The sequence below is a fragment of the Manacus vitellinus genome, unplaced genomic scaffold (genome assembly GCF_001715985.3).
Source record: "Manacus vitellinus isolate BGI_N305 unplaced genomic scaffold, ASM171598v3 scaffold_30_pilon, whole genome shotgun sequence".
In the NCBI taxonomy this organism is placed as follows: Eukaryota; Metazoa; Chordata; class Aves; order Passeriformes; family Pipridae; genus Manacus; species Manacus vitellinus.
In genome coordinates this window covers 946,838-968,757 of record NW_021940291.1, presented here as the reverse complement: position 1 = coordinate 968,757, position 21,920 = coordinate 946,838, and the positions used below count along the sequence as shown (strand labels likewise).

At 45.9% G+C, this 21,920-nt stretch overlaps 2 protein-coding genes across 5 annotated transcripts in view; one reads left to right on the top strand and one right to left on the bottom strand.

Annotated features, from left to right (window-relative positions):
* Positions 1-419: 419 nt before the first annotated feature.
* On the top strand, positions 420-16,837 carry LOC108640278 (histone-lysine N-methyltransferase 2D-like). 4 transcript variants are annotated; one of them, XR_001921051.2, is made up of 3 exons: positions 420-604; positions 6,282-6,416; positions 14,143-14,166. XR_001921051.2 is itself a non-coding variant. In XM_018075977.3 (3 exons), exons 2-3 carry the CDS (start codon positions 6,396-6,398, stop codon positions 16,703-16,705), a joined length of 1,650 nt encoding a protein of 549 aa, XP_017931466.1. In that variant the 5' UTR covers positions 423-604; positions 6,282-6,395; the 3' UTR covers positions 16,706-16,837. The 4 variants fall into 4 exon arrangements, 3 of the variants coding, with proteins under 3 accessions (XP_017931466.1, XP_017931467.1, XP_017931465.1); XM_018075977.3 differs by lacking the exon at positions 14,143-14,166 and adding an exon at positions 15,077-16,837 and having other exon boundaries at positions 423-604; XM_018075978.2 differs by lacking the exons at positions 420-604; positions 14,143-14,166 and adding exons at positions 4,540-4,599; positions 15,077-16,837.
* The window catches only part of LSP1 (lymphocyte specific protein 1), a 50,013-nt gene continuing 38,006 nt past the window's right edge, over positions 9,914-21,920 (bottom strand). The window contains exons 9-11 of the mRNA XM_029961049.1: positions 21,800-21,880; positions 20,800-20,914; positions 9,914-11,039 (exon numbers count right to left, since the gene is read on the bottom strand). Of these exons, the coding sequence (XP_029816909.1) occupies positions 20,825-20,914; positions 21,800-21,880 (171 nt within the window). The 3' untranslated portion in view covers positions 9,914-11,039; positions 20,800-20,824. The remainder of the gene's footprint in view (positions 11,040-20,799; positions 20,915-21,799; positions 21,881-21,920) is intronic.

Genomic DNA, 21,920 nt, shown 5'->3' with positions numbered 1-21,920 from the left:
TGCCACACACCAAGGCTTGAGGAGACCTGGAACAAAAAGTAGGAGAGCAGGAATGCAGCAAAAGATCTTGGTTGACTCACACCATGCTCAGAGCCTTTCTTAGCATAACATGAAAGCATTATTTAAGTAAGAATTTCTTAGAGAGAGCAAATCCCAGATGGCTGGACCCCATCTAGTATCCTCTGGGTGCCTGGAGTGGTTTTGCTGCCTGAACTCTCTCCACAGTTGCATGGCTATTCCAGCAGAGGATTGCAGTGTCTTGCACAACCCTCCGGTTCATGGTTTCCATTTCACTAAATCTCACAGGCTTCAGCTTCCCATCCCTTTCCTCCCGCCCCTCTCCCCTTGGCAGGGTTCCCCAGCAATGCAGTGTGTGCCCTCCAGTGTGTCTGGCAGCTCCAGCACCCCCTTTCTCCCAGCCCGTAGGAGCACAGGAAAAACTTTGGGAGCTGCAGGGCAGACGATATTTTTGGCCCAGGTCACAGATTGATTCCTGCCCACTCTTTCCCTGCTGCTTGCAAGAAAGGGTTCCTACCGAGGATGTAGAGACAAGTTTTTAAAGCTGTGGAGTGGGAGCACAGCACTGCAACCTCCCATTCACCAGGTAACATGCACGAGCTAAAATTTCTCCAGCTTGCATTCTCCAGCTGGCCAGCAGCTTATTCCCTCGCCTCCCTTCTGCAACCCAGCTCCAGCCAATGCTTTTGTTACTTGTCAGGTGGGAGGGGGACATTGTATCCATCCTCAGCACCCTCGCTTCATGTGGGAGTTTGCCGGGTGGGGGAGGCGGGGAGGGCACCCCGCGCTGCCAGCAGCGTGTGCGTGGGAACACGGGGCCGGACCTGGTATCATCACCTCCACTCCCCCTCCCCAGATCTGTTGAAAGCACTAACACAGCAAACCAGCTTTCACGCTGCATTTTCAGCACCAACCCGTAAAGAAGTGGTGTCTTCCACTGGCTAATTTTCCTCAGGTGCTCCACCAGCTGGGCACATCTCCAAGAAATACCGTATTTGAAAACTAGCAGCAGAGTGGGGACGAATGGGGGGAGAGTGTCCCAGCTGTTTCTCCTTTTATATTTGTGGTGGACCCAGTTTGGCAATGACATTCACCAGTCTCCTTTGCCTGCCTGCCAGTTACAGGCTGTTCCTGCTGCTGGTGGGGCATCGTGACTCAGTGCCAAGGACTGGATCAATCAGTTAAAAAGAAACCGTGTGTGTACAAGTGAATGTGAAGCCTGGCCTTACACCAGGGTGGCTCTCGGCAGGGGGGGGCCTGAACGCTCCTGTGGGTCCATCTGGCTCACCTGCTGCCAGATATTTGGCAGGGGTAGCATGAGCATCTTGCAGGGTTGCACAGCCTCCACTACAGCAGTGCTGCTCATGCACACTGGTAGGGGAGCGCTCCACATCACTCCAATTTTGTTCTAAGCATCTTCACAAATGTGACATTGATACAAGTGATGGGAGGGACAGGTAACCAGACTCTTCTCTCTGCCACAGCTCTCTTTTCAAATAGATGAGATGCAAACATTACAGTCTGCGGTATCCTCTCAGTTCTTGTGCTCAGCTCAGTTCCTCACCTGGACATGCCAGGCAACTGCTCCAGACAACATTCATCTTTACATCATACATCATGTCCGTGCTCTGTCTTCGCCACCACCACCCCCTGTGAGCATGGCACTTCTGCTTAGTACTGTCCCAAAAGACATCTGTGCATCCCATGGGCTGCTTCTGTCAAGAGCACTCAATGTCCATGTTATGCATCTTTTTTCCAGTCCCAGCATGATCTGGTTCCCTCTTCTCATGGGGACTGAGGGTGCCTTCTCCATCTCTCTGGAAAGAGAGCTTGTCTGATGCACACATCTTCCTTTTGCTCTGCTGTCGCCTTGTTCACAACCAAGGCTCATTCCACACAGCCCAATGTATGTTTGTCCTTTCTTCCCTTTGTGGGTCTCTCTATCCCCTTCAGCACGTGATTATAATCCTCTCCAACATTTGTTTCATGCCTTAGTTGCATACTTTGTACTTTTCACACCCTCCCTATGTCAACTCCTTATTTCACCTCTTGATACCATCACACAGCAATTTCGTTCACAACCTGTGACATTTTCATCATCAGCTTTGTCTCTCTTTACTGTTGATTCTCCTGCTCTAGGATTTATATTTTGTGCTGTCTTGACACCATCTCTTCCCCCTGCATCAGAAGCAAGGTTACTGGGACCGTTGCAGCGCAGCCACACCCTAGAGAGTGAGCAAACCACCACCAACTGCCTCCCAGTCCCTACAGATCACATGGACAAGATGAGGGAGGGATGATCCCAGCTGTGGCTACACACCTACTGAAAGCTATTCCATTTTGTTAGGTGGATGTGCAGCAAGCACCTGTCATTGGAGAAGCCCCTCTCATTAGATGCCAGGTTAGGAGACAGCACCAAGGCCAAAGAGCAAACACGCAGGTCACAGACACGAACCAGGGTCTCAAATCACGAAAAGTCCATCTGCCTGCTGACCTCAAGCCAGAGCCTGGTATACTTTTACAGTGACAGCATCCCCACCTGGGAGAGGATACAGCAAACCAGTGTTCCTCCTTGAACAGAACTGGAGGCTGGGGCACAGATCTAGACAAGTATCTGCTAGGTAACCTAGTCCAATGTCACATTTCTTCTTGGTAGGTAGGAACACCCAGACTGGTTATTTGAGATGGGCCACAGGAATTTATTGCATTGCAGGGCCACTTGTAGAGAAGCTGTAATCAGCCCTTCCAATCTTTTCTGGCTACTGGTTGACCTATTGAAGCAGCCAGTGCTCTGGGGGAGATGCCTTTAAATACAATTCACACACATTAGCATGATAATTTTACAAACTGCGTAAAGATGGGCATTTTGGCCAAATACTTGTGTGTGTTTTGTTTGTTTTGGTCTGTTTTTTTTCTCAAAATACCCTTTCCATATTCTCAGTGCACACCAGTCAGCAGGCAGCATTTTCATGGATCATTGCCTCTTAGGGCTGGATAATGATCAGCCAGTGAGCTGAAAAAGCACTGGAAAAGTTCATCTGAAAACCTCTACAGCCCTGGAAGTCTGAAATCCTACCCACGTTCATTAAAAACTACGGAGTTTGTAAATAAAATCAGCTACATCCTTCCCATAAAACAGGTACTCTTTCACAACCCAGGAGATATCCAATTTCTGAAATAAATGCCTACGCCTATCCACCACCTACTCTCCAATGCTGAACAAATGGATCTAATTCCAAAGCAAACCTTGCTTTGGCCCATAAGTCAGGAAAGAGGACCTCCTGAAATGCTTCCTCAGCCAATCTTGCCCATGACTGCACTTACACCTTCACAGTAGAACTACAGAGGAACTTTCACTGACGCCTTCTGTCATTGAAAAATGGTTAGAGTTATCCAAAGTGAATTTATTTATAAGGAAAATGTGTTTTACTTGAGTTGTTTCATCATTCACAGTCTGAATGTTTATTCCCCTTCCTCTCCAAAGTTATTTGAATGCTTTCAAAACAACACATTTTACTTTTTTGCATGATACAGATATTCTGGTTTTGGCATGTTTGTCCACTTATACAGGCATTAGCCTTGAAATAATTGGAGGTATCCAGAAAAATGCATTGATTAAGCTGACTGGGAAAGGGTGGGGATGTGTTTTTCTCTTTTGTGACACTCAGTTATAAATATTTTACCATGATTCAGGGCAGGTGGGAAATGGGAATCACAAAAGCCATTTGGGAGAGGAAAGTAATTTTTTTATCCAGTTTCCCCACACCCTTTCTTCTCTTTATCCTCCCCCAGAGAAAGGGATTCTGCAGTGGGGTTTAATCAGCAGTTCAAGGTTATTGTAGATGCCCTATGTTCACTGAACACTCTTTCCAAGTTAATTGAAATAGCTGTCAATAAAAAGGCAGATCAGATAGTGGCTAAGTACACTCAGGGAAAGGACAGAATATATACATAATTAATTATTTTCTGTTCCTGGGTAAAATCTAATGACTGGTTATGCAGCCAGTCAAGCAGAGATCAAAATAGCCTTAAACTTTATAGTCAGCTCCTCTAAGTATCAGCAGACCATTGTCATTTTACTGGGGCCAACAGGATCCTGAGGAATGTGAAACAACTCAAATTGGCTGAGCAAAGACCATCTTTCCCCCCCGGTTCCTCTAATACCACCTGCAAGGCATTTGGGCTCAGGATCTCTGTCCTTGGTTGTCTCTTGTTTTCCCAGAAGCGACCTGGTGCAGTGTTTACCATGCCCAGTGATGCACCTCTTGCAGCAGTTGCTCAAAACTACTATTTGTAGTTGCCAAGTTGTGGTTTTACCTACCTGAATCTTGGAAGGTGGCTGGGGAACCTCAGGGTGCCAACACCTTTTCCTGATGGTGGCTTCATGATGTCTCAAAGGTTCAGGGGCATAAAAAGGAGAATAAAGGGCAACAACCAAGCTTTCTCTTAATGACCAAATTACCTATGCATGTCTCCATCCATCTTCCTGTTGCTCCTTTTCTCCTACTTGCATCTGGTGGGAGGGAACCAATCAATACTTCCGTGGAGGACTCGAGTATGTCATCCCTTCTGTGAAACTCGGTAGGAAAATCTGTTCCTATCTTATCTCCTCTTAGCCTGTAAGAGCAGAAACTCTACATCTTTTCATAAGAAACAGGAAGTGATCTGGACACTTCCTACTTCAGCATAGGCAAACATAAGCTCACCTTTTGCATCATTCATACAGTGCATCCTGCAAACACATGCATGGTTTCAGTGGTGACAGCAGCAGAGCAGGGTACAAGGTATCCCTGGGCATTTTTAAAATCTTTTGAAATATTCTTATTCATAATGGGGGTTCTATGTTTCCTGTTGGGATGGCTCTGGTTGTTACTGTCTGGGGTTTTTTCCAGCAACATTTTCAGTGCTGGAGACACACAGAGTCACTAGTACTCCTAAAAGACAAGAGCAGTTTTGAGATGTTGAAGTCATCAGTCAAAGAGGATTTAATTGCATTAGGGTATTTGCATGAAGGATCAAGCACCTATCCCCAATCCTTCCACAGGTCTGCACTGCACTAAGGAGCAGCATATCCTACAGAGCCAGGCATGAGCTCATCAGTCATGAGGGAGGCAGAGAGAGACAAAGCAAATGGAGAGCTCACCTCCAACACCAACCCAGAAGTACCAGCATATACATCCCTGATGAGAACTGGTCTCATCAGATGTGCCACAACCCTCGTGGATGTAGGAAATGCTTTGCTACCTTGATCCAAAACACAGTAACTCCAAGTCAGATTAGAGATATATTAGCACAGGGGGTCAGTGAGCAACAAGGCTTAGCAGTGTGGTACTGGAGAAGCAGCAAGAATTTGCCTTCAGAGCTGGTTTTGTGGTATAGCTCGCCAGCATCTCAAAAGCCATATGAAACAGGCCAAGGTTAACCTGAGCGTAAAGTTGCTTTGTAAACCTCCAGGAAAGTGCTCTTATGTGTCCCCATCTTCCCGTGAGTATATTTAACCTCCCAGCTGCCTTCACATCCACACTTAAAGGCTCCTGAAAGGCTGTGAAAAAACAAAGCCCAACCTGGGAAGTCAGCTGGAAAAAGGGATGAAATTTCCCGAGGCCAAGAGGCAGTAAATAACTGCATAGTGTCTGGGTAACTCACAGGTTATCCAGGACAAAGGCAGGCATTGGGGCCATCCTTATCAGCTCACTTAAGCAGTCTTGGCCCAGATCTTTGAGTCAAACTGCACACAAACGCCCTCGACCAAAATTCACCATACTAATCAACTCCAAACCCCCTCTGCTCCCAGTGCAGCATTTTCTGCACTTGCACTCCCTGCATATAAGCATGTCCCTCACCAGGAACAAGCAGGGACAGAGCCAGCATTTGCTTTCTTCTGTTATTAGGAAGGTAACAACCAAAGCACAGCTCCAAATTTGCATTTAGCAACCCTGACTTCTGCAAAACAGTAAATCTGACAGCCAACTTGAAAAGCCTCCAACTGGTTTCATTGCCTGGAGCTACTCTGCTAGAATAGCTGTCCTGGCAACATCACCATCATCTGCCCTTCACCTCTCCAGTACTTGAGATGCTGAACTTTGCAGGGCCAAAGTTAGGAGCATGCAGTGGTGTTACTCGATAGCCCTTCTTCATGCTAATTTTAGGTGATGGAAATTTTCATGCTTTGAAAAAGTCCCTTTATTTATTTTTGAGAAACTGCTTGTACTTACTGGCTACTATAAACACTTTTCCATCTGGTGTTTTGAACTTACCTACAGGGCTCTAAAAATCACAAGAAACAGCACCTGACATGATCTTGAAGGAACAGTCACCTGTTAATTTTGTAAACTGGACCGAGTAACACGATGCACCCAACATGCAAATGATTTCAGATGGAAACAAATTACACATCAGTAAGTAGTGAATTTCTTTTTCCTTCAGTCAATATTGATTTCTGATTTTTGTGGTAGATTGTTTCTCCATCACTTGTTTGCTTTCGGAGATGTGCTCACTGCATCTGCTTTAGACATCTAATCTCTGGGATTCAGGAGACCATCCTTGGACACCCTAGATCTAGGCCAAATGTGTCTCCAAAGATAAGGGATCAGGCTTGACCATTCAAGACATGGCCTGGGTCTCACCCTCAGACTATTTACACACAAATGGATGAGACAGTCTGACAGTGAGAATGAAGACTGAGCAACAGGATGGGAGCCAGGACCAATGCCTGAAGCTGCTGTTTTGGGGTGTCCCCAGAGGAGGTTGCCGAAGCTGCTGTTTTGGGGCGTCCCCAGGGGAGGTGAACAAGGCAGGACACCAGTCAAGGTGTTCACAGTAACCACTCACACTCTCTCCACAACCATGGGGAAGACCTCCCTACCCAACCAAGCACCTCTGATTGAGTAATTACACTTGCAATTTGCTGCTTTCATGCTTTAGAGTGCTTGCTCATATAAATCCCAATGATATCTCCCCCTTACTTTGCTTCAACCCCCCCTCAATTCTTCCCCTCATCCTCAGAAGCCCCAAATCCATGATACTTTTTTCTACTTATTTGAAGAACAAAGAATGCATGTCTTTAGCATTGCTAAACCACCATTACTTAACAAGAAGAGATGAAACACCTTTCTGAAAATTTGTGATCTAAATCAAATCATTCCACTGCAACCAAAACCCCGAGGGGACTCAATGCAAAAGCACAGGAAAATCACCTCAGGTCTGTCTCATTATCAGGACCCTTGTAATGGGTCATCATTACTGAAGTAAAGGGTAGCTCTAATTGCACTTCCTATCAACATGAGATTCATTCTTTACCTGCTTTAAAATACGTACATGTGTACATATGTATGTATGTAATGCAGTATCAGGGAAAGTGTGTTGAGCTGCCAAGAATTACCAATAGGCCAACCTCAGAACCTTGTTCAGCAGCATATCAGCTGCCACCTCATTATTTATAGCTGCCCTGCTCTTTAAACTTGTTTATTTTCCTTCCTGAAGGTGGTTGTGGCAGGAGGCAAAGCTCTGACATTCAGGCTCAGGTGTCTCTGAGGCTGACCTTTCTTTCAAAGAGCAGAAACTGCAGACACATTTCAAGGAACAAACTCATTTGGAAATTCTAAACTCTTGTGTTCATTGCTTCACTCTAGGCCCAGTGCAGAGCTGCAAGGGTTAAGCAGAGATCTGTTAATTAGTGAGTACATATACATAAGGATGGACATAAATATGAGCCTATAATTATTTTATACATGAAAAGACTACTAGATGAAGTCCAGCCCCCAGTCTCAAGGCAGAACAAGTGCTGCATAAAAACATAACATTCGAAAGAGACTTGAGTTTTCCACCAGATAAGCTTTCCCTATGTTTAAATAATACTGGTTTATGGCCTGCAGGAAACAGGCACTGCAATGTTTTTCAATTCCATCTTGCAAACACTCATGTAGAACCATCTGTTAAACCCTGCTGGGAAAAAAAAGCAGCCCTGAACCCTGCCACAAGCAGCACATTTCAGTATTACCTTAGCCCTCCACATTTATTTCAGAGCAGATGCTGGAAGGATGTTCCCCTTCTGCATAATCTAGCCAAGATGAAGAAAGAAGGAACTGCAGTGAAGCAACACCTTGAGGGGTGCCTCAAGATCAGAGCAGTGACATAGGGTTGCTACTATAGAGGGGCACCAGCCTGCTGTCTGTCGCTCACATGAGCGGGGCGAGTCCCCAGAAGCCCTTCCTAGGAGGGCAGAGGTCCCAGCGACAAGCAGAAGAGTTGGAAGCAGGAGGGCTTTGCAAAGGTCACAGTGTAACTTCACGCCACACACAGTGGTTTCTCCACAGCAAATTCACCTGTGGGAGCTTTTCATTCCAGCAAGAAATAAGCAGAAACACTTCACCAATGCCATGTTTTCTTGTGAAGGGAGCAACTGAAGTCCCTACAGTTTGCTGCTGAGGGGAGAAATGAGTCTCCATCCCCTCTTAAATACTAAGATGCATATCCAGTATACCTGGGCTGCAGCATTCTTTTTTCTTTTTTTATTTTTTTTTTGGGGTGGTGGTGGTGGGAGGTTTCACCATTCTGGTAACCCCTCTGCCACTCCCACCACCATGTGCACACCATGTTGCTTTGGGAGGAGAAACAGCAGATCATAAAGTTAATTTAACTGTGGAAACATTTCCCCTGGCACACATAAGTACCTCATAAAGAGCTACACACATCTGTTCCAAGCCAGGTCTTTCCCTGGTTCCTGACCACCACTAGAGAGCTCTGGTCTCCCATAACCTGCTCACTTCTCTGCTGTGACCAGAACCTGAATTACAGCGGTTGTTTATTGAAACCACACCTAGGTCCTCGTGGGCTTTAAGTGGAGAAAATATACTTCACAAATTAACCCTCCTTAGAGAAGGACTCTCACAGAAGCAGCCTCTAAGGCCTTGTCTGCACTCTCCAAACTGGCAGGACACAGGAATAGTAGCTGGAGAACTTTCCAGCCATCTTTTCCTCTAGTCAGCCACAGAACAGAGTTGAAAAATTGCTGCAACCAGTTTGCACACATGCAAAGTAGTGCTGTTTTCAGCTCAAGCCAGGATATCTCTATGCCCCACACTACTGCTGCTCCAGCCTCACTGGAAAATCCCAGCATGGCAGAGGAAGGGCTTAAGGGAAGATGGGGCCAGATGGTGTCCATGCTCCTCAGTGCTGTAAGGAACACAGACTCCTTGAATTCCTACCTCCAGGAGCTAAAGCAGAGGATGGAGAGGACAAGGGTACCAATAAGCAGAAAGATAAGAGCAACAAGTGGCATCTGAAAACTTTCTTCTTCCTAACGCTCTAGGAAAGCATAGGTAAGGACAGCAGAAACTCTTTACTGCCACAAGTAGTAAAAGTGTTATTACTTGGAAGGTCATCTCCATAAAAAGGCTTTTCATGAAATGGTTCCAGATAGAGTCATCAACTCATTAGCGTGCTGGGTTCCAGTACAGACAGCTATATTGACCTTATTGAAGCTGGATAAGCAGGTTAGACAGGGTTTGTTGTTTGTTTGGGTTTTTTTTTAACAAAGCTGACATCACCAGTGATTTTGGATAAAGACTGTGATGTTGCTCAGGTCTGCTACCTGGGGAGGTAAGCTCTGTGCTTCTAGCCGACCACGCCCTAGAAGTCTCTACATGCTGCTCCATCTCTCACCCAAACACCACTCCTTCCTGTTTTACAGTCAATTACCCCCCATGAAAAATGCAGCAAAATGACAAGTATCTAAATGGGGTAGGAACACAGAAATCCCCTTTCCTGCATATGTCAAGCTTCTTTTCCTCTTGCCACTGAGCCTGATGTTTCTTCTCCTCCACCTTACACTCAAGCAGGGACTTGCAAGGTCTTGGAAGACAGCTTTCCTGCAGAAACTCCTACACAAACAAAATTCTCAGAGTTGCCATCATTACAACATCATCTTCAAATTTTATTAAATGCTTACAAAAAAAGGAAAATTCAGGAGGCACAAAATTTAAGCAGAAAGCACACTGATGCAGGAGGAGAGACAAGCTGTCCTCCCTCCAGGAGAGCAGAAACAACTTGCAAAATTATGTTGACATGGAAGAGAGTAGGAATTAAAATTTTAAAGAGGGGATGGGGGACATGTTAACACCACAAAGTATGAAGGAGTGGGAGAGTTCAGAAACAGCCCTAGGAGCTAATTTGCACTTTCCCAGAGAAGGGAGATAATACCAGTGGTCAGCACTCCTCACGCCTGGGAAAGGAGACCTCCAACCCATCTTCTATAGGTAGCAGCTATTTGAAACAAAGCTGCTATTGCCACTGTTGAGACAGAAAAGTGGCAGGAACATTTTGGCATGGGTATGTAACTGTGACTAAAGGATGATCTTGGAACTAAAATAAAAAAAAAAAAAACAGGACTAAGTTGAAAGTGATTTGATGTACACAGAGAAACCAACAGATGGAAGTCCCTCAAAACAGATGTTGTAGAGGGACAGAGGCTGCATTGTAAACAGGGGAAGACCTTACCCACAGCTGGCACCAACAGGGTGACAAGTGGTCCTTGCACTCTCCTTACATTCTCTGTGCAGTTTTCTCACACTCACAATCTGCCCACTGCCTTCCTTTCAAACACCAATTCTTTTACCAGGTTACTGTTGAGCTCTCTCTCTGCCACCACGGGCCACAAAAGGAGAAAGTCATCACATAGCAAAAGCCTTGCCTGCTCAGCAGGGCAGCAGATCACTCTCTTCCAACACTTAAGAAGAGAGGGAACAGAGCCACAGCCTCCCATCTCCATAGCAGAGAGAGATAAAAAAAAAAAAGCATCAAAGAATCACATAGAAGGTTAAAACAGAGATAGATTTTGCCAGCTGATATAGTTCCTTTCTTCCATCTGAAGGCAGTGTGGGGTATTATTCACACCCTAAGAGGAGTCAGGCTGTACCAAAGCAGACTGACATCAGCCAGAAGAGAAACATCCTTCAATTATCTTCTGTGGAGCAGAGGAAATAGTGGCATTGAGGGTTGCATCGAGCCAGGACCAAGCTCAGCTGCAAGACAAGAAAATAACAAGGTTATGGATACCATTTGACCTCTCATGAGCAATACCATGGGTTGCATCTTGTCTAGCAATTACAGGTGGTTTTCTCCCACCCACTTTCACAAAGCCCAGTCCAAGTCCACCATTCTGGGAATGTCCATGCTCATGGCAGAGCAGGTGCCAAGGGCTGCACGCCCAGCAGAGGTCACAGCTGCACTTCTACCAAGCTGTCTCCCACTCCAAAAAGGAGGAGATTAGCAGGTTTGCTCCCAAGCCCAAGAAAGCAACTGAAGCGGAGTATGTTCCTACAGCCCCTGGCAGCCACAGCTCGGTTTGGGACCATCTGCAGCGGTGTTGGGTTCCTGCAGCTCTCCATCTGCTCCACGCACGACAGCTGGTGCAGCCAAGGGACTCCAGGACACAAATGAGTTTTCCATCACTTGATAAATGATTCTCGCATGCTGACACTCTCCCCACTAATCCTGATTTGGGGCTGATTGCAGATGGAGTGAAGTCAGGAGAACAGTTGGGGTCCAAGTGTGGGTGACCACACATCCACCCATGGGCACTCAACCACCAGCAAGGAAACTTAACCCTTTGAAAGCCTCTTGACTTCTATCTTTATTTCCTTCCAGTTTATCACAAACCCACACAACTTTCTCAGGCAGTACTTCCCCCATTGTCCATGAGTTTTCCACTGGTAATAAAGCAAGCCTGAGTGTCCCTTTGCCACATAATGAAGCAAACACAAGGGGGGGGGGGAAGACAAATCTTGCTTGTTGCAGAATTTCTCCTGAGCACACAAAGCTCTGAAGGAGGCTCAAACAAAGCCAAGCATCACAGGGAAGGCAAATAAATTAACAGCTGATTTCCTTTTGCTGTCCCTTAGCATCTCTCTGCCTCACTAGTCAAGCACAGAGACTCCAATACAGTCATGTGCCATGGAAGTTACTACACACCACAAGGTCTCCAAGATCCACAGTACAGCAGGTTTCAAGTCAGATGGGATGCTGAGACAGTAGCAAGAGTGATTTCAAGAGCACAGACTACTATAAGAGAACAAATCTTGATGTTATAGGGCACAAAGCAGCCTCTAACTTTGGGAACAGAAGGAAAACCTTCCTTGTGCATGCATATTGTATCTAAACTTCCCACGTCAAGAATCCCCATGCCCTCCTCTGTAGCATCTGGCAGTTTGCAGCAAATCCCAGGCAAGGGATTCTCTGACTCATGTGGGAAGCTGCATTTTTCTGGGGTGCAGCAGTCCATGGGACAAGCAAAGCAGTCAATGAGCTGATCAGTGGTTGGGAAGTTTGCTGCCCTACCTCTTTAGTATTCCCAATACAAGCCTGAAGCAGGTCAACCTTATAAATCTGGTTTAACAGTGCTGCTAGACTATAGCTCATCTTGTAGTACAGGCTGTCCATGGGACCACATTAAACAGGAGCAGATTAAATCATTCCACAGTAAATCCTACCATCAGATGCATGTACTTGCTCCCCCCTTCAGCAGATTTAAAAAAAAGCACAAAAAACCTCAGCAAGCAATTAGCAACTCCTACACAAACAGAGCCAGAGTGGCATTGCACCAAAAAAAAAAAAAAGTACATACCCCTCCAACAGACATTTTGGCTTTCTGACCCAGAAGAATGTAAAATATCCATGAAATTGGGAAGGAGAGCAGATATATGATGAAGAATGGGGTCTCAGCCTTTTTTGGGGGACAGTGCAGACTTGCTTCAAAGAGTAGCTCTTAGAACAAAGCAAATCCTAATCCCAGCCTTGTGCCTAAAACATGAAGTTGATAAGACACTGGGAATGTCTGACAGTTGTCACCCCCAGCTGGCACAAATCCCCTCCAAGCCCCCTCACCAAAACTGCAGAAGGTTTCTCATGCCTGCAGCCAAAATAAGTCATAGAATCACAGAATAGTTTGAATAGGACCTTTAGTTGAAAAGGACCTTTAAAGGTCATCTCATCCAATGCCCACACAATGAGCAGGAACATCTTCAACTAGATCAGGCTACTCAGACCCCCATCCAACCTGACCTTGAATGTTTCTATGGATGAGGCATCTACCATCTCTCTGGGAAACCTGTTCCAGTATTTCACCACCCTCACCATAAAAAAAACTTCTTCCTTACATCTAGTCTTAAACATCTCAATTTAAAACTGTAACCCTTTATCCTATTACTACATACCCTACTAAAAATCTGTCCCTATCTTTCTTATAAGTCTCTTTCACATATTAAAAGGCCACAATAAGGTCTCCCCAGAGCCTTCTCTTCTCCAGGTTGAACAACCCCAACTCTCTCAGCTTATCCTCATAGGAGTGTTCTATCCCTCTGATCATTTCTGTGGCCCTCCTCTGAACTTGCTCCAATAGATCCATGTCCTTCCTGTACTGAGTGCACCACTTGCTAGACACTGCCCAGACCCTGCCCACCACAGCCTCTGCTCAGCTCATCCACCACGGTGAGGGTTTGATCTTGAAGAGATAGCATGTAGTGTTCAAAAGCTTCAAGTGCTTGTATTTGCTGCTGCCTTTTTTTTTTTTTAAGAGTCACCCTTCTCTGCTGATTCACAACGAGTTTTGGCAGATACACCACCTGCTTGCTCAGTTTGGATCACCTTCCCAGCCCAGTGCTGACAGCAGCACTGCAAACCCAAAGCTAACACCAGGCACTGAAGCACAAATAGCTGCTCTGCACTTTTGAGAGTTTGATTCAGGATAGCTTTCCCACACAGTAGGTATCATGCTACACACCCATTCTAACCAGAGCAGGTTGGGAGCCACCAGGAACCAAGAAAAACACATGCAATAAATAGCCCCTCTGAGCAAGCCTGACATCACCCCAGCCTCCTCTTCCTTATTTCAGGATGCTCAGTTGCATCCACCACCAGGGACTATGGAGTTCAGTGATTTATGTCTCATTTCATAGCAAAACTCAGCAACTCTGTGCTGAGCAAGAGCCAGGATTGAGTCAGATTTCTTTCTAGTGGCTGCCAAAAAGTCATTGCAGGTCAGAGGCTGAGTGTTTGGTGCTCCCCATCTTGCTCAGGAAGAGAAAGGGGAGAACTGAGAGCAGCTTTGTCTTTCTATCCCCAACACAGACCCTTAGCTCCATCGTCAGGAAGTCTGACCAGTGCTTACCAGAAAGAAGAGGAGATGGTGGTGAGTTAGCGGCAGAGCAGGAAAAGCAGCCATGCTTCCCCATAGGAGTAGCCCAGTGTTGGCCAAAGGGCTGCAACTGCCATTGGAGATAAGACCTGACCCAGACCACAAGCCACTTCTGTTTCACTGAATAGTAAGTGATAGAGGCAAGACAGTGGCAAAGCTTCCCAAGGGAAAGAGAAAACTTGGTTTTATCTAGAATGGAGTGCAGGAGGCAAAATTTGTCCCTGTGCTCCATGCAGCAAGAAAAGATCAGTCCAAGTTAGTGCTGTGACAAAGCACTTTCTCACTGATAAATGCAGCTTTTGAGAAGCCCTGCATTTCACAGGGGTGTCTTCAGCCAGATGAAATCAATCAAGGCAAGTGTTGACTTTGACTCAGATGACACATGTAGTTTATGACTGTTCTGTTGTATGTAACATTGTATCAGAGTATTAATAACCAAAATTTGGAAAGCCATGAAACATTCCTGGTTTGTGCCTCTGGAGATGTTTCAAAGCTTCAAGATTTCAGACCCACTTTGTTTCCCCTCAACGTTTCCTTCCAAATCCCATTAGGACTTGCCAAGACACGAACGTCTGGGGTCCCAAAGAGCTCTTATTGGATTTTGTGCTAATGCCAGGAGAGGAAGAGCTCCAGATTTGGCAATACAGCTTCCCCCAGTACATCTCTTGCCCTGCCACACCCACCCTCAAGACTGGCTGAGGTTATGTCAGGAGAGTAAGGAAACCAAGACTGATGCTCTTCTCCCGCAGTACTTCCTCCATACTCACAGCTTTTAGAGAGAGGAAGACTTATGTATGAATGCTTCAGAACCTAGCCCACCAGGGCTAAGCCCACACCACCTCTGAACTTTGTTCTTTTTTTCCACAGGAAATGACAATGCTGATAACAGTATCATCCTCCATCCAGCCTGCTCCCATCCACCACCACCTTTCTCCCCCTCCCACCCTACCAAAGCCTGGGAAGGACAATGTGCGGCTCCAACGGTTGCTGAAAAAGGCAGCCAGAAAGAATGCTGTCTTTGCTTCAGAGCAAGCCAAGTCCTTCCGGTCCAGCCTCTCACCTGTGAACGAGGCCAGCCCTGACCAAGAGGAGTACGATGAAAGCACTCCCCCAGCAGAGATCCCCGAAACCACAGCATCCCCCTCTACCAGCCTGCCCACTCACATCTCCATCAGGCCCGTCAACCACCGCGCCCCCTCCCCTTTCCGAAAGGGCAAGCCTTTCACACTGAAGGTCACTGAGCAGAGGCGCATTGCTGAACATGTCCTGCTCACAACCTCCTCAGCCATGCCCCTGCTACACAAACCAGAGGCTCCCGAGACTACACATCAGCCAGAAGACATGGGCTCCCACCTTCCCTCCCCATGTGACCCATCTGTTTTCCCCCAGCCTCCTCCTTCCAGTAAAGAAAGGGCACCAGAGGTTACCTACGTCACCAAGGTGAACACTTATTTCCACAGTGTCAAGCCACCAAGGGCTAAGACTCCCACATTGAACCTGACACAAGGAACCGTAAGCCATGAAGACAAAAGGCCTTCTTCCCCAGCACCTCAAACAAGCTGCTCTGAACCATCTCCAGAGCACATACCCACCTCACTTGATGTCAGCAACGCCACACTTCCCTTGTTGGAACCTCCCCTCCTTCCTGCTGCAGACACAGAACCTCCTGATCAAGCTCCCAAGCCTGTTCCTATTGAAGAGTCCATCAAGGCCCCTTCACCCAAGCCAAGCACCTCTGATGCCCACAGTAATATGCCTACAACTCATGGAAGTGACACTGAAATATCTGGATCAGAGACAGCTTCTGAATTACCCAAGGAAAACAGAGACATCCTAAAACAAACGACATCCAGTGCTCCCTGGAGGCAAGCACGCCCACCAACAGCAACGCCAGCACAAGCTGATGGTACTGGGTTCACCTCCACAGACACCAAGGCAGAAGACATCATTCAAAGTCAACTGACCCCCAGCTTACCCAACACCAGCCTTCCCCTCAAAGCTGAGCCAGCACCACCATCAGTAAAAGCAGCAAGACCATCTGGAACCAGTGCCAGTGGCTGGCATCGCCTCAGGAAGCACTTGATGGTACAGCCAGAAGCACCCAGCTTCCCAGAGCCCAAGCCAGAAAAGCTGGAACAGGAGGAAGGGAGTAAAGAGGACACTGCTCAAGCAGTCATCAACCAAGACTGCATGCTGTTTAAATCAAGAGCCATGAAAATGTGGGATGCTATTTTATACCAGGTGACACTCAACAAGGAGACGAAGCAGCAAGCAGAAGAGAAGAAGTCACGGAAGGAAGAAAACATCTTTCTTCCCCGCCGCTTGCCCATCCTTCTGCATAAGCCACGTTTTGACGCCCGGAAACTGAAGGAACTGGCTACCAAACCCATGACAAAGATCAGCATGGTGTTTGAACTGAGCCGCTTTAGACCCAAATCAGCTGAGGAGCACACCAAGAGCTTTAACAGAACAGCATCAGGATGGTCAGCCAACTGAAGCCAGGCAGCTCCATGCCTCTGGAGATTCCTACAGGGCACCCAAGCAAGAGAACACCTAGGACCAGGTTTACTGTCCATTGAAGCCAAGTGTAAGGAAAACAAGGAAATTAAATAAAACCCCTCAAAGCCAGCAGTCTCATGTTGCAGGTTTAAGGGCTACTCTCCGTATGTTTATAAGCTTAAGTGTATAACATACCACATCCACAGGTCACAGGAAAACAGGTATGTGCTTGTTTTAAACAGAGCCAACAAGCAGCACTGGATGAAGTACCAGAGGGAACAGAGGGGAAGGACACAGTGAAGGTGACAAGTTGCCAGTAGAAAAAGACCAGTTTAAAGAAGGATAATAGAATCTTAGGGTTTTTGTTGTGTTTATCTAAGACCTATCTTGATCCTGGAAGCAGCAGCAGTTGCAGATGAGATATGAAGGAATCTGGGTTGCTCCACATCTCTAGGGAGTCTTAGAAAACACACACAAAGAGAGTACATACATTTTGAGCTATCTTCTCTATCTCCTCCACTGAGAGTGCACCCCTCATCCATTTGCTGAGAACAAAATAGAAACTCATCCTTTCACCAGCACAGACAAGGGACAGCACAAGATATCCCGCTCTCACAAAGCAATTCCCCTGGCTAACAAAACAGGCATTATCACTTGACATCCTCCTAGGTCAGTCTACTAAATCATAGTGCACAGAAGACTATTTCAGTAGTCAAGTTCTGTTACGTATTTTATCATTTTCTCAAATACAGATGATGGTTTCCACAACTAAACGAGCCTTCTTGAGCACATTGGTATCCAACTCTGTGTATTTAACAAGATACTGGTTTTTTAGGGGCTCTGCTAACCACATGTAGTCTCATTTTCAAGAGGAAAATCATGGTATTTGCCTACCTACTTGTCCCTGATGTCCTGAAAAAAAGAGGGTATTTAAAAGGAAAGTCCCCAGCTCTGCCCATCCAAGAGACAGCTGTGCTTTCGAGTATTAGTCACCCTTTGCAACTTCATTGCCAGCAGGTTTATGAGCCTGAAAGCTGGGAGATCAGCTATTTCTGTTTCACAAGGGACTTTGTCATAGGCTAGGGTGTTCCTACACAGCTAATATAGGATTGCCGTGTTTAGTCCAAATAGGAAACTCCATACACAGCTCTTTATATTCTTTTTGTGTATAGAGGATACAGAACTGACCAAAATTTCCTCGAGTCAAACTGTGAAGAGACTTGGAAACAAAACAAAGAACCCCTTTTGCTTTTTTGAAGTCTTCCAATTTTGTAATGATGCTATAAGAACAGCTCACTTATCATCAAACCTTCACTTAAGTTTTCACTTTGCTGGTCTTATCTTCTCTATTTTGTAACCCCTTTCCTATTCAATGGGGGGGGGGAAGAGGATAACCCAATTATCTAAAGATAGGATTTCTCCAACCCCCTCCCCCACTTTTCCAAGAAAAAGCTGAAAAGAGGTAGGTTGGAAACACACCAGTAATCACAAGTGGATGCTAGGTAAGCCTCTGCAGGATAATTTAACATTGCTGGGAGAGAAGGCTATAGAAAGAGATCCACACAGCAACACAAACACAGAAATCAAAGAGTGCTGTGTAAAATGTGGAATGCCTAATGCAGATAAAGATGAGCAATAAACAGCACCTTACTGAAGCACAGTGGATGGATGCCTATGCTTAGGAATCAGCATGCATGAGATCCATAGAATTAACACGAGGAAGAACAGCCAACATCAGTTACGTTTGGGAGACAAAGTGAATCTGGCCAGAGAGGATGGTTTAAGAAGCAATTGTGCTTTAATCCAGCTTTTGTCCTGAAGCAAGGACAACCACCCAGAACAAACCAGCAACTCTCACCTAAGGTTTACATGTTTTGCATCTGCTGTGCTTTCAACCAGGCTGCATCCACAAACCCAGCCCCACTGCACAGGAATGAAGGATGGAGAAATGCCATTGAGGAGAATGATTCCCCCAAACAGAAGGAAGGAAGCAAAGGAAGGCAGGTCTGGATGCATGGTTTAAGCCCTTTTACCCCAAAAGCAAAGGACAGAGACACACAACAAGCATGGCAAGTTCGGCAGAGACAGACCCTGACATGAGAGTATCACAAAGGACAGAGTCTTGTAAGCAACAGATTTTCACTAATGGCTCTGCATTGGAAGTCAGTGCAGTATGTCCCAGTCTGAGCTGCTGTGCTGAGCAAGGGAAGGGGGATGCTAATGGGCACAGAATTTGGTTCTTTTCAATGTCAAACAGCCTCAGGCAGAGGGCTAGGAGCCCAAACTGCCACTCAGAGAAAACCTCTTGCTTCAAAGGCTGCACTGAGCTCAGGAAGGAAGGGGAGGAAGAAAAACTGTACCTGTGCTTAAGCAACTAGAAAGCTGATAAGGTGGTGTTAAGGAAGTGACACAGGGGTAATCCAGAAGGGTTTGGGAGCAAGAAGGCAAGGACAAAGTGATTCAATAGTACAGAAAAGGATGAACATAGTTCAGGAGGTAGAGAGGAGCTGGGGAGCAGTGATCTCACAGCGTACCAAACAGCCAGCTAAAAACCTAAGAAAAGAAACAAACCAAGCTCCTTCAGCTATTGCAGTCATTTTGCTATTCACAGTAAAAAAAAAAAAAACCAACTTCCTTTTGAACAAACCCACAGTGCAACAGTGTTGTGCCACAGCTGTTTGGAGTACTGGGTGGATCCTAGAGCACATGCCGTGACAGTCCCTGCCCAGCATCCTTTCTTGAAAGGCAAAGACCAGAGCCAAAGGCACTTTCGTTTGAGCTGCTTAGAGAAGCTCAGGTAGGGCAAACAAACCTGCTGACAACCTAGCAAAACCTGTTTGCTATAAAGAACTGAAGCTCAGTAGGCTCCCACTTGGTACACTGAAACAGACTTCTGGAAAATGAAGAGACTGATCAAAGAGGAGACCTTAAAATAGGTTTCTGAAAGTCACAGGCAGAGAAGTAAGCTGAGGATACAAATTCTGTGGGCTAAAAACATATCTCTGGGCAGCCTTGAGTTTTGTACTGCTGCTCTTCTCAGAGTAGCACTCAAAAGGGCTCCTCCTCCAAATGGGCACTAAAAAACGAAACAAACAAAACAATATGCTGCACTCAGAAGCCATCTCCTTAAGGGGGGGAGGGGAAGGAAGGGAAGGAACACAGGTCCCAGAAGAATTCAGAAACAAAAGGTGTTTTGTAGCAGACAGAGCTATTTATAAGCTTGGCTAAGAAATAAAGCTTCTTTTTTATAGTAGCAAAAAGAGAGAATGAGCTTGTTTTCACCCTCAACAACTTCCTCTCCACTCATTGTGCCAGATGCTGCCCAGTTGGATCCAACTGGTTATCACCTCCCTCTACACCATTCTTCCTTATTGATGCAATCCACTATCATCCACTCAAGATAACAGCAGGGTGTCTAGGAGCACAAACACAATAGGAACATGAGATCCAAAAGCCATTTCAAGAGAGCAGAGACAGTAACCCAGCCCTGCCTTCCCCTTGCTGCACATCAGAGAGTAGTTCTTTCTGCTCTGTTGGTCTACCCAGCACAACAGCTGCTCACATCCTCCCTGCTACAACCTTATTATCGACTCGTTCCAAGAGGCTACTGGAGCCATGAAAAGTTTTCCCCATAATTAATTCAGTAAATCTGGGAATTAGACCCCAGAAACACTTGAATTTCAGAAGTACATCAGCCCCATGCTCAGACAGAATGACCTCCAAATATCTACTTCTCCTTGCGACATAAGAGAGCATAAAAAAAGAGAGCTTATTGAGACTGTTCCTTTGAACTAGCAAAGGCAAACACATCTTCACCCAAACAGCAGCAGCTAAGGGACTTATCCTGAAGTTTAAACTAACACAGGTATCCAGCTTCCTATCAGCATCAGAAAGTCAGAGGCAAAACCAAACCCCTGCTATGTACCCACACTGTTCCAGCTCAGACAGTCAGGCCCAGAGGAAGCAAGGCTCCAGATGTTCCCATACAGGACCTTCCAATTCACCCAAAGTGCAGCTGGCAGAAATAACCCAACATCCTGCCAGAAGAGTCCAGGACTTTGTTACACAGTGCAAGGTCATATCCCACCTACCTGGTTAATGAGTTCTCCAGGCATACTATTGCTCTGCAGTGTCATCTATCAACACCTTCTTGTACTGGCCATGGCCTGTTGCAACAAATTTATACTTTTTGCCAGAAGGAACGGACTGAACAGGAGAGAAAGAAAGAGCCAAAGTCAGCATTTTTCTCCATTAAATAGACAGTCAAGATCAAATAACTGAAGCCAGATGAGTATATGATACAGTTGTTTTTAATACCAGAAGTCTTGGAGACAGCCTGCTCTGTACTCCCTTCTGGTCCCTTCCACACAAGTTCTTTGCACAGATCCATCATCACTTTCTATAAGCACAGGATAACACAGCAAGCACAGGATGTGTAATAGGAAAGAGAAGATGCAATGCCAGGCATTGTGAGGGAAGACTCACCTCAGAGCCCAGACCCCCCAAACCAGGGTTGTTTTTACCCATGGCAAAAATTGGTTTTATTTACCATATACTGGCAGCTCCAAGCCAGGAACTGACAAGATACTTTGATTTTCCTCTCCCAGCCTGGAGAGTTTGAGCAGTTGCTCCTTGATGCATTTTAAAAGACATTTCTACAAACATTCCCACAAAATCCAGATCCATCTGCAAATGTTGATACTGCCTTAGGTTCAGTTCCACTTAGTTTTGCATGTTTTGTTTACTTGCAATACTAAAAAACATAACAAGAGCAAAGTAACTCAACATTTGCAGTTCCATTGGAGCTAGAAGGCTGAGACTCCCAGCTCATGGGCTGAGAACAAACTATTCAAGAGACCTTACAGCATTACTGGATATAAAACTAATTTTTGCCCCCATTTTCACTAGGGCTGAAGCAATAGTATTTCACTGTTAGGAAGAGCTCTTAGATATGCAATTGCTTTGATAGGTACAGGTAGCCCTTGTCCCTGTAGAACATCATCTTCTCAATACCTCCAATCCAGCCAAGTGCTCCAGCCAAGTGTTTTTCAGCAGAGCAAGTGCTCTCAATACTCACAGACAGTAGCTCACCTTGATATTGCTCTCAGGTTTGGGATTGCCCTTCTGTTCCCAAAGACTTCTTTTACTCACGATGTCTCCAGCCACGATATCCTGAGAAGATGATGTTCTCATTACCCTTCACTGCTAATGC

Bases quoted from the DNA above. Each gene is read 5' to 3' on its own strand.
- LOC108640278 (XM_018075976.1), top strand. From the start codon at position 6,692: ATGAAGACTGAGCAACAGGATGGGAGCCAGGACCAATGCCTGAAGCTG. The intron at 6,803-15,076 runs GTGAACAAGGCA...TTTTTTCCACAG, and splicing joins TTGGGGCGTCCCCAGGGGAG to GAAATGACAATGCTGATAAC.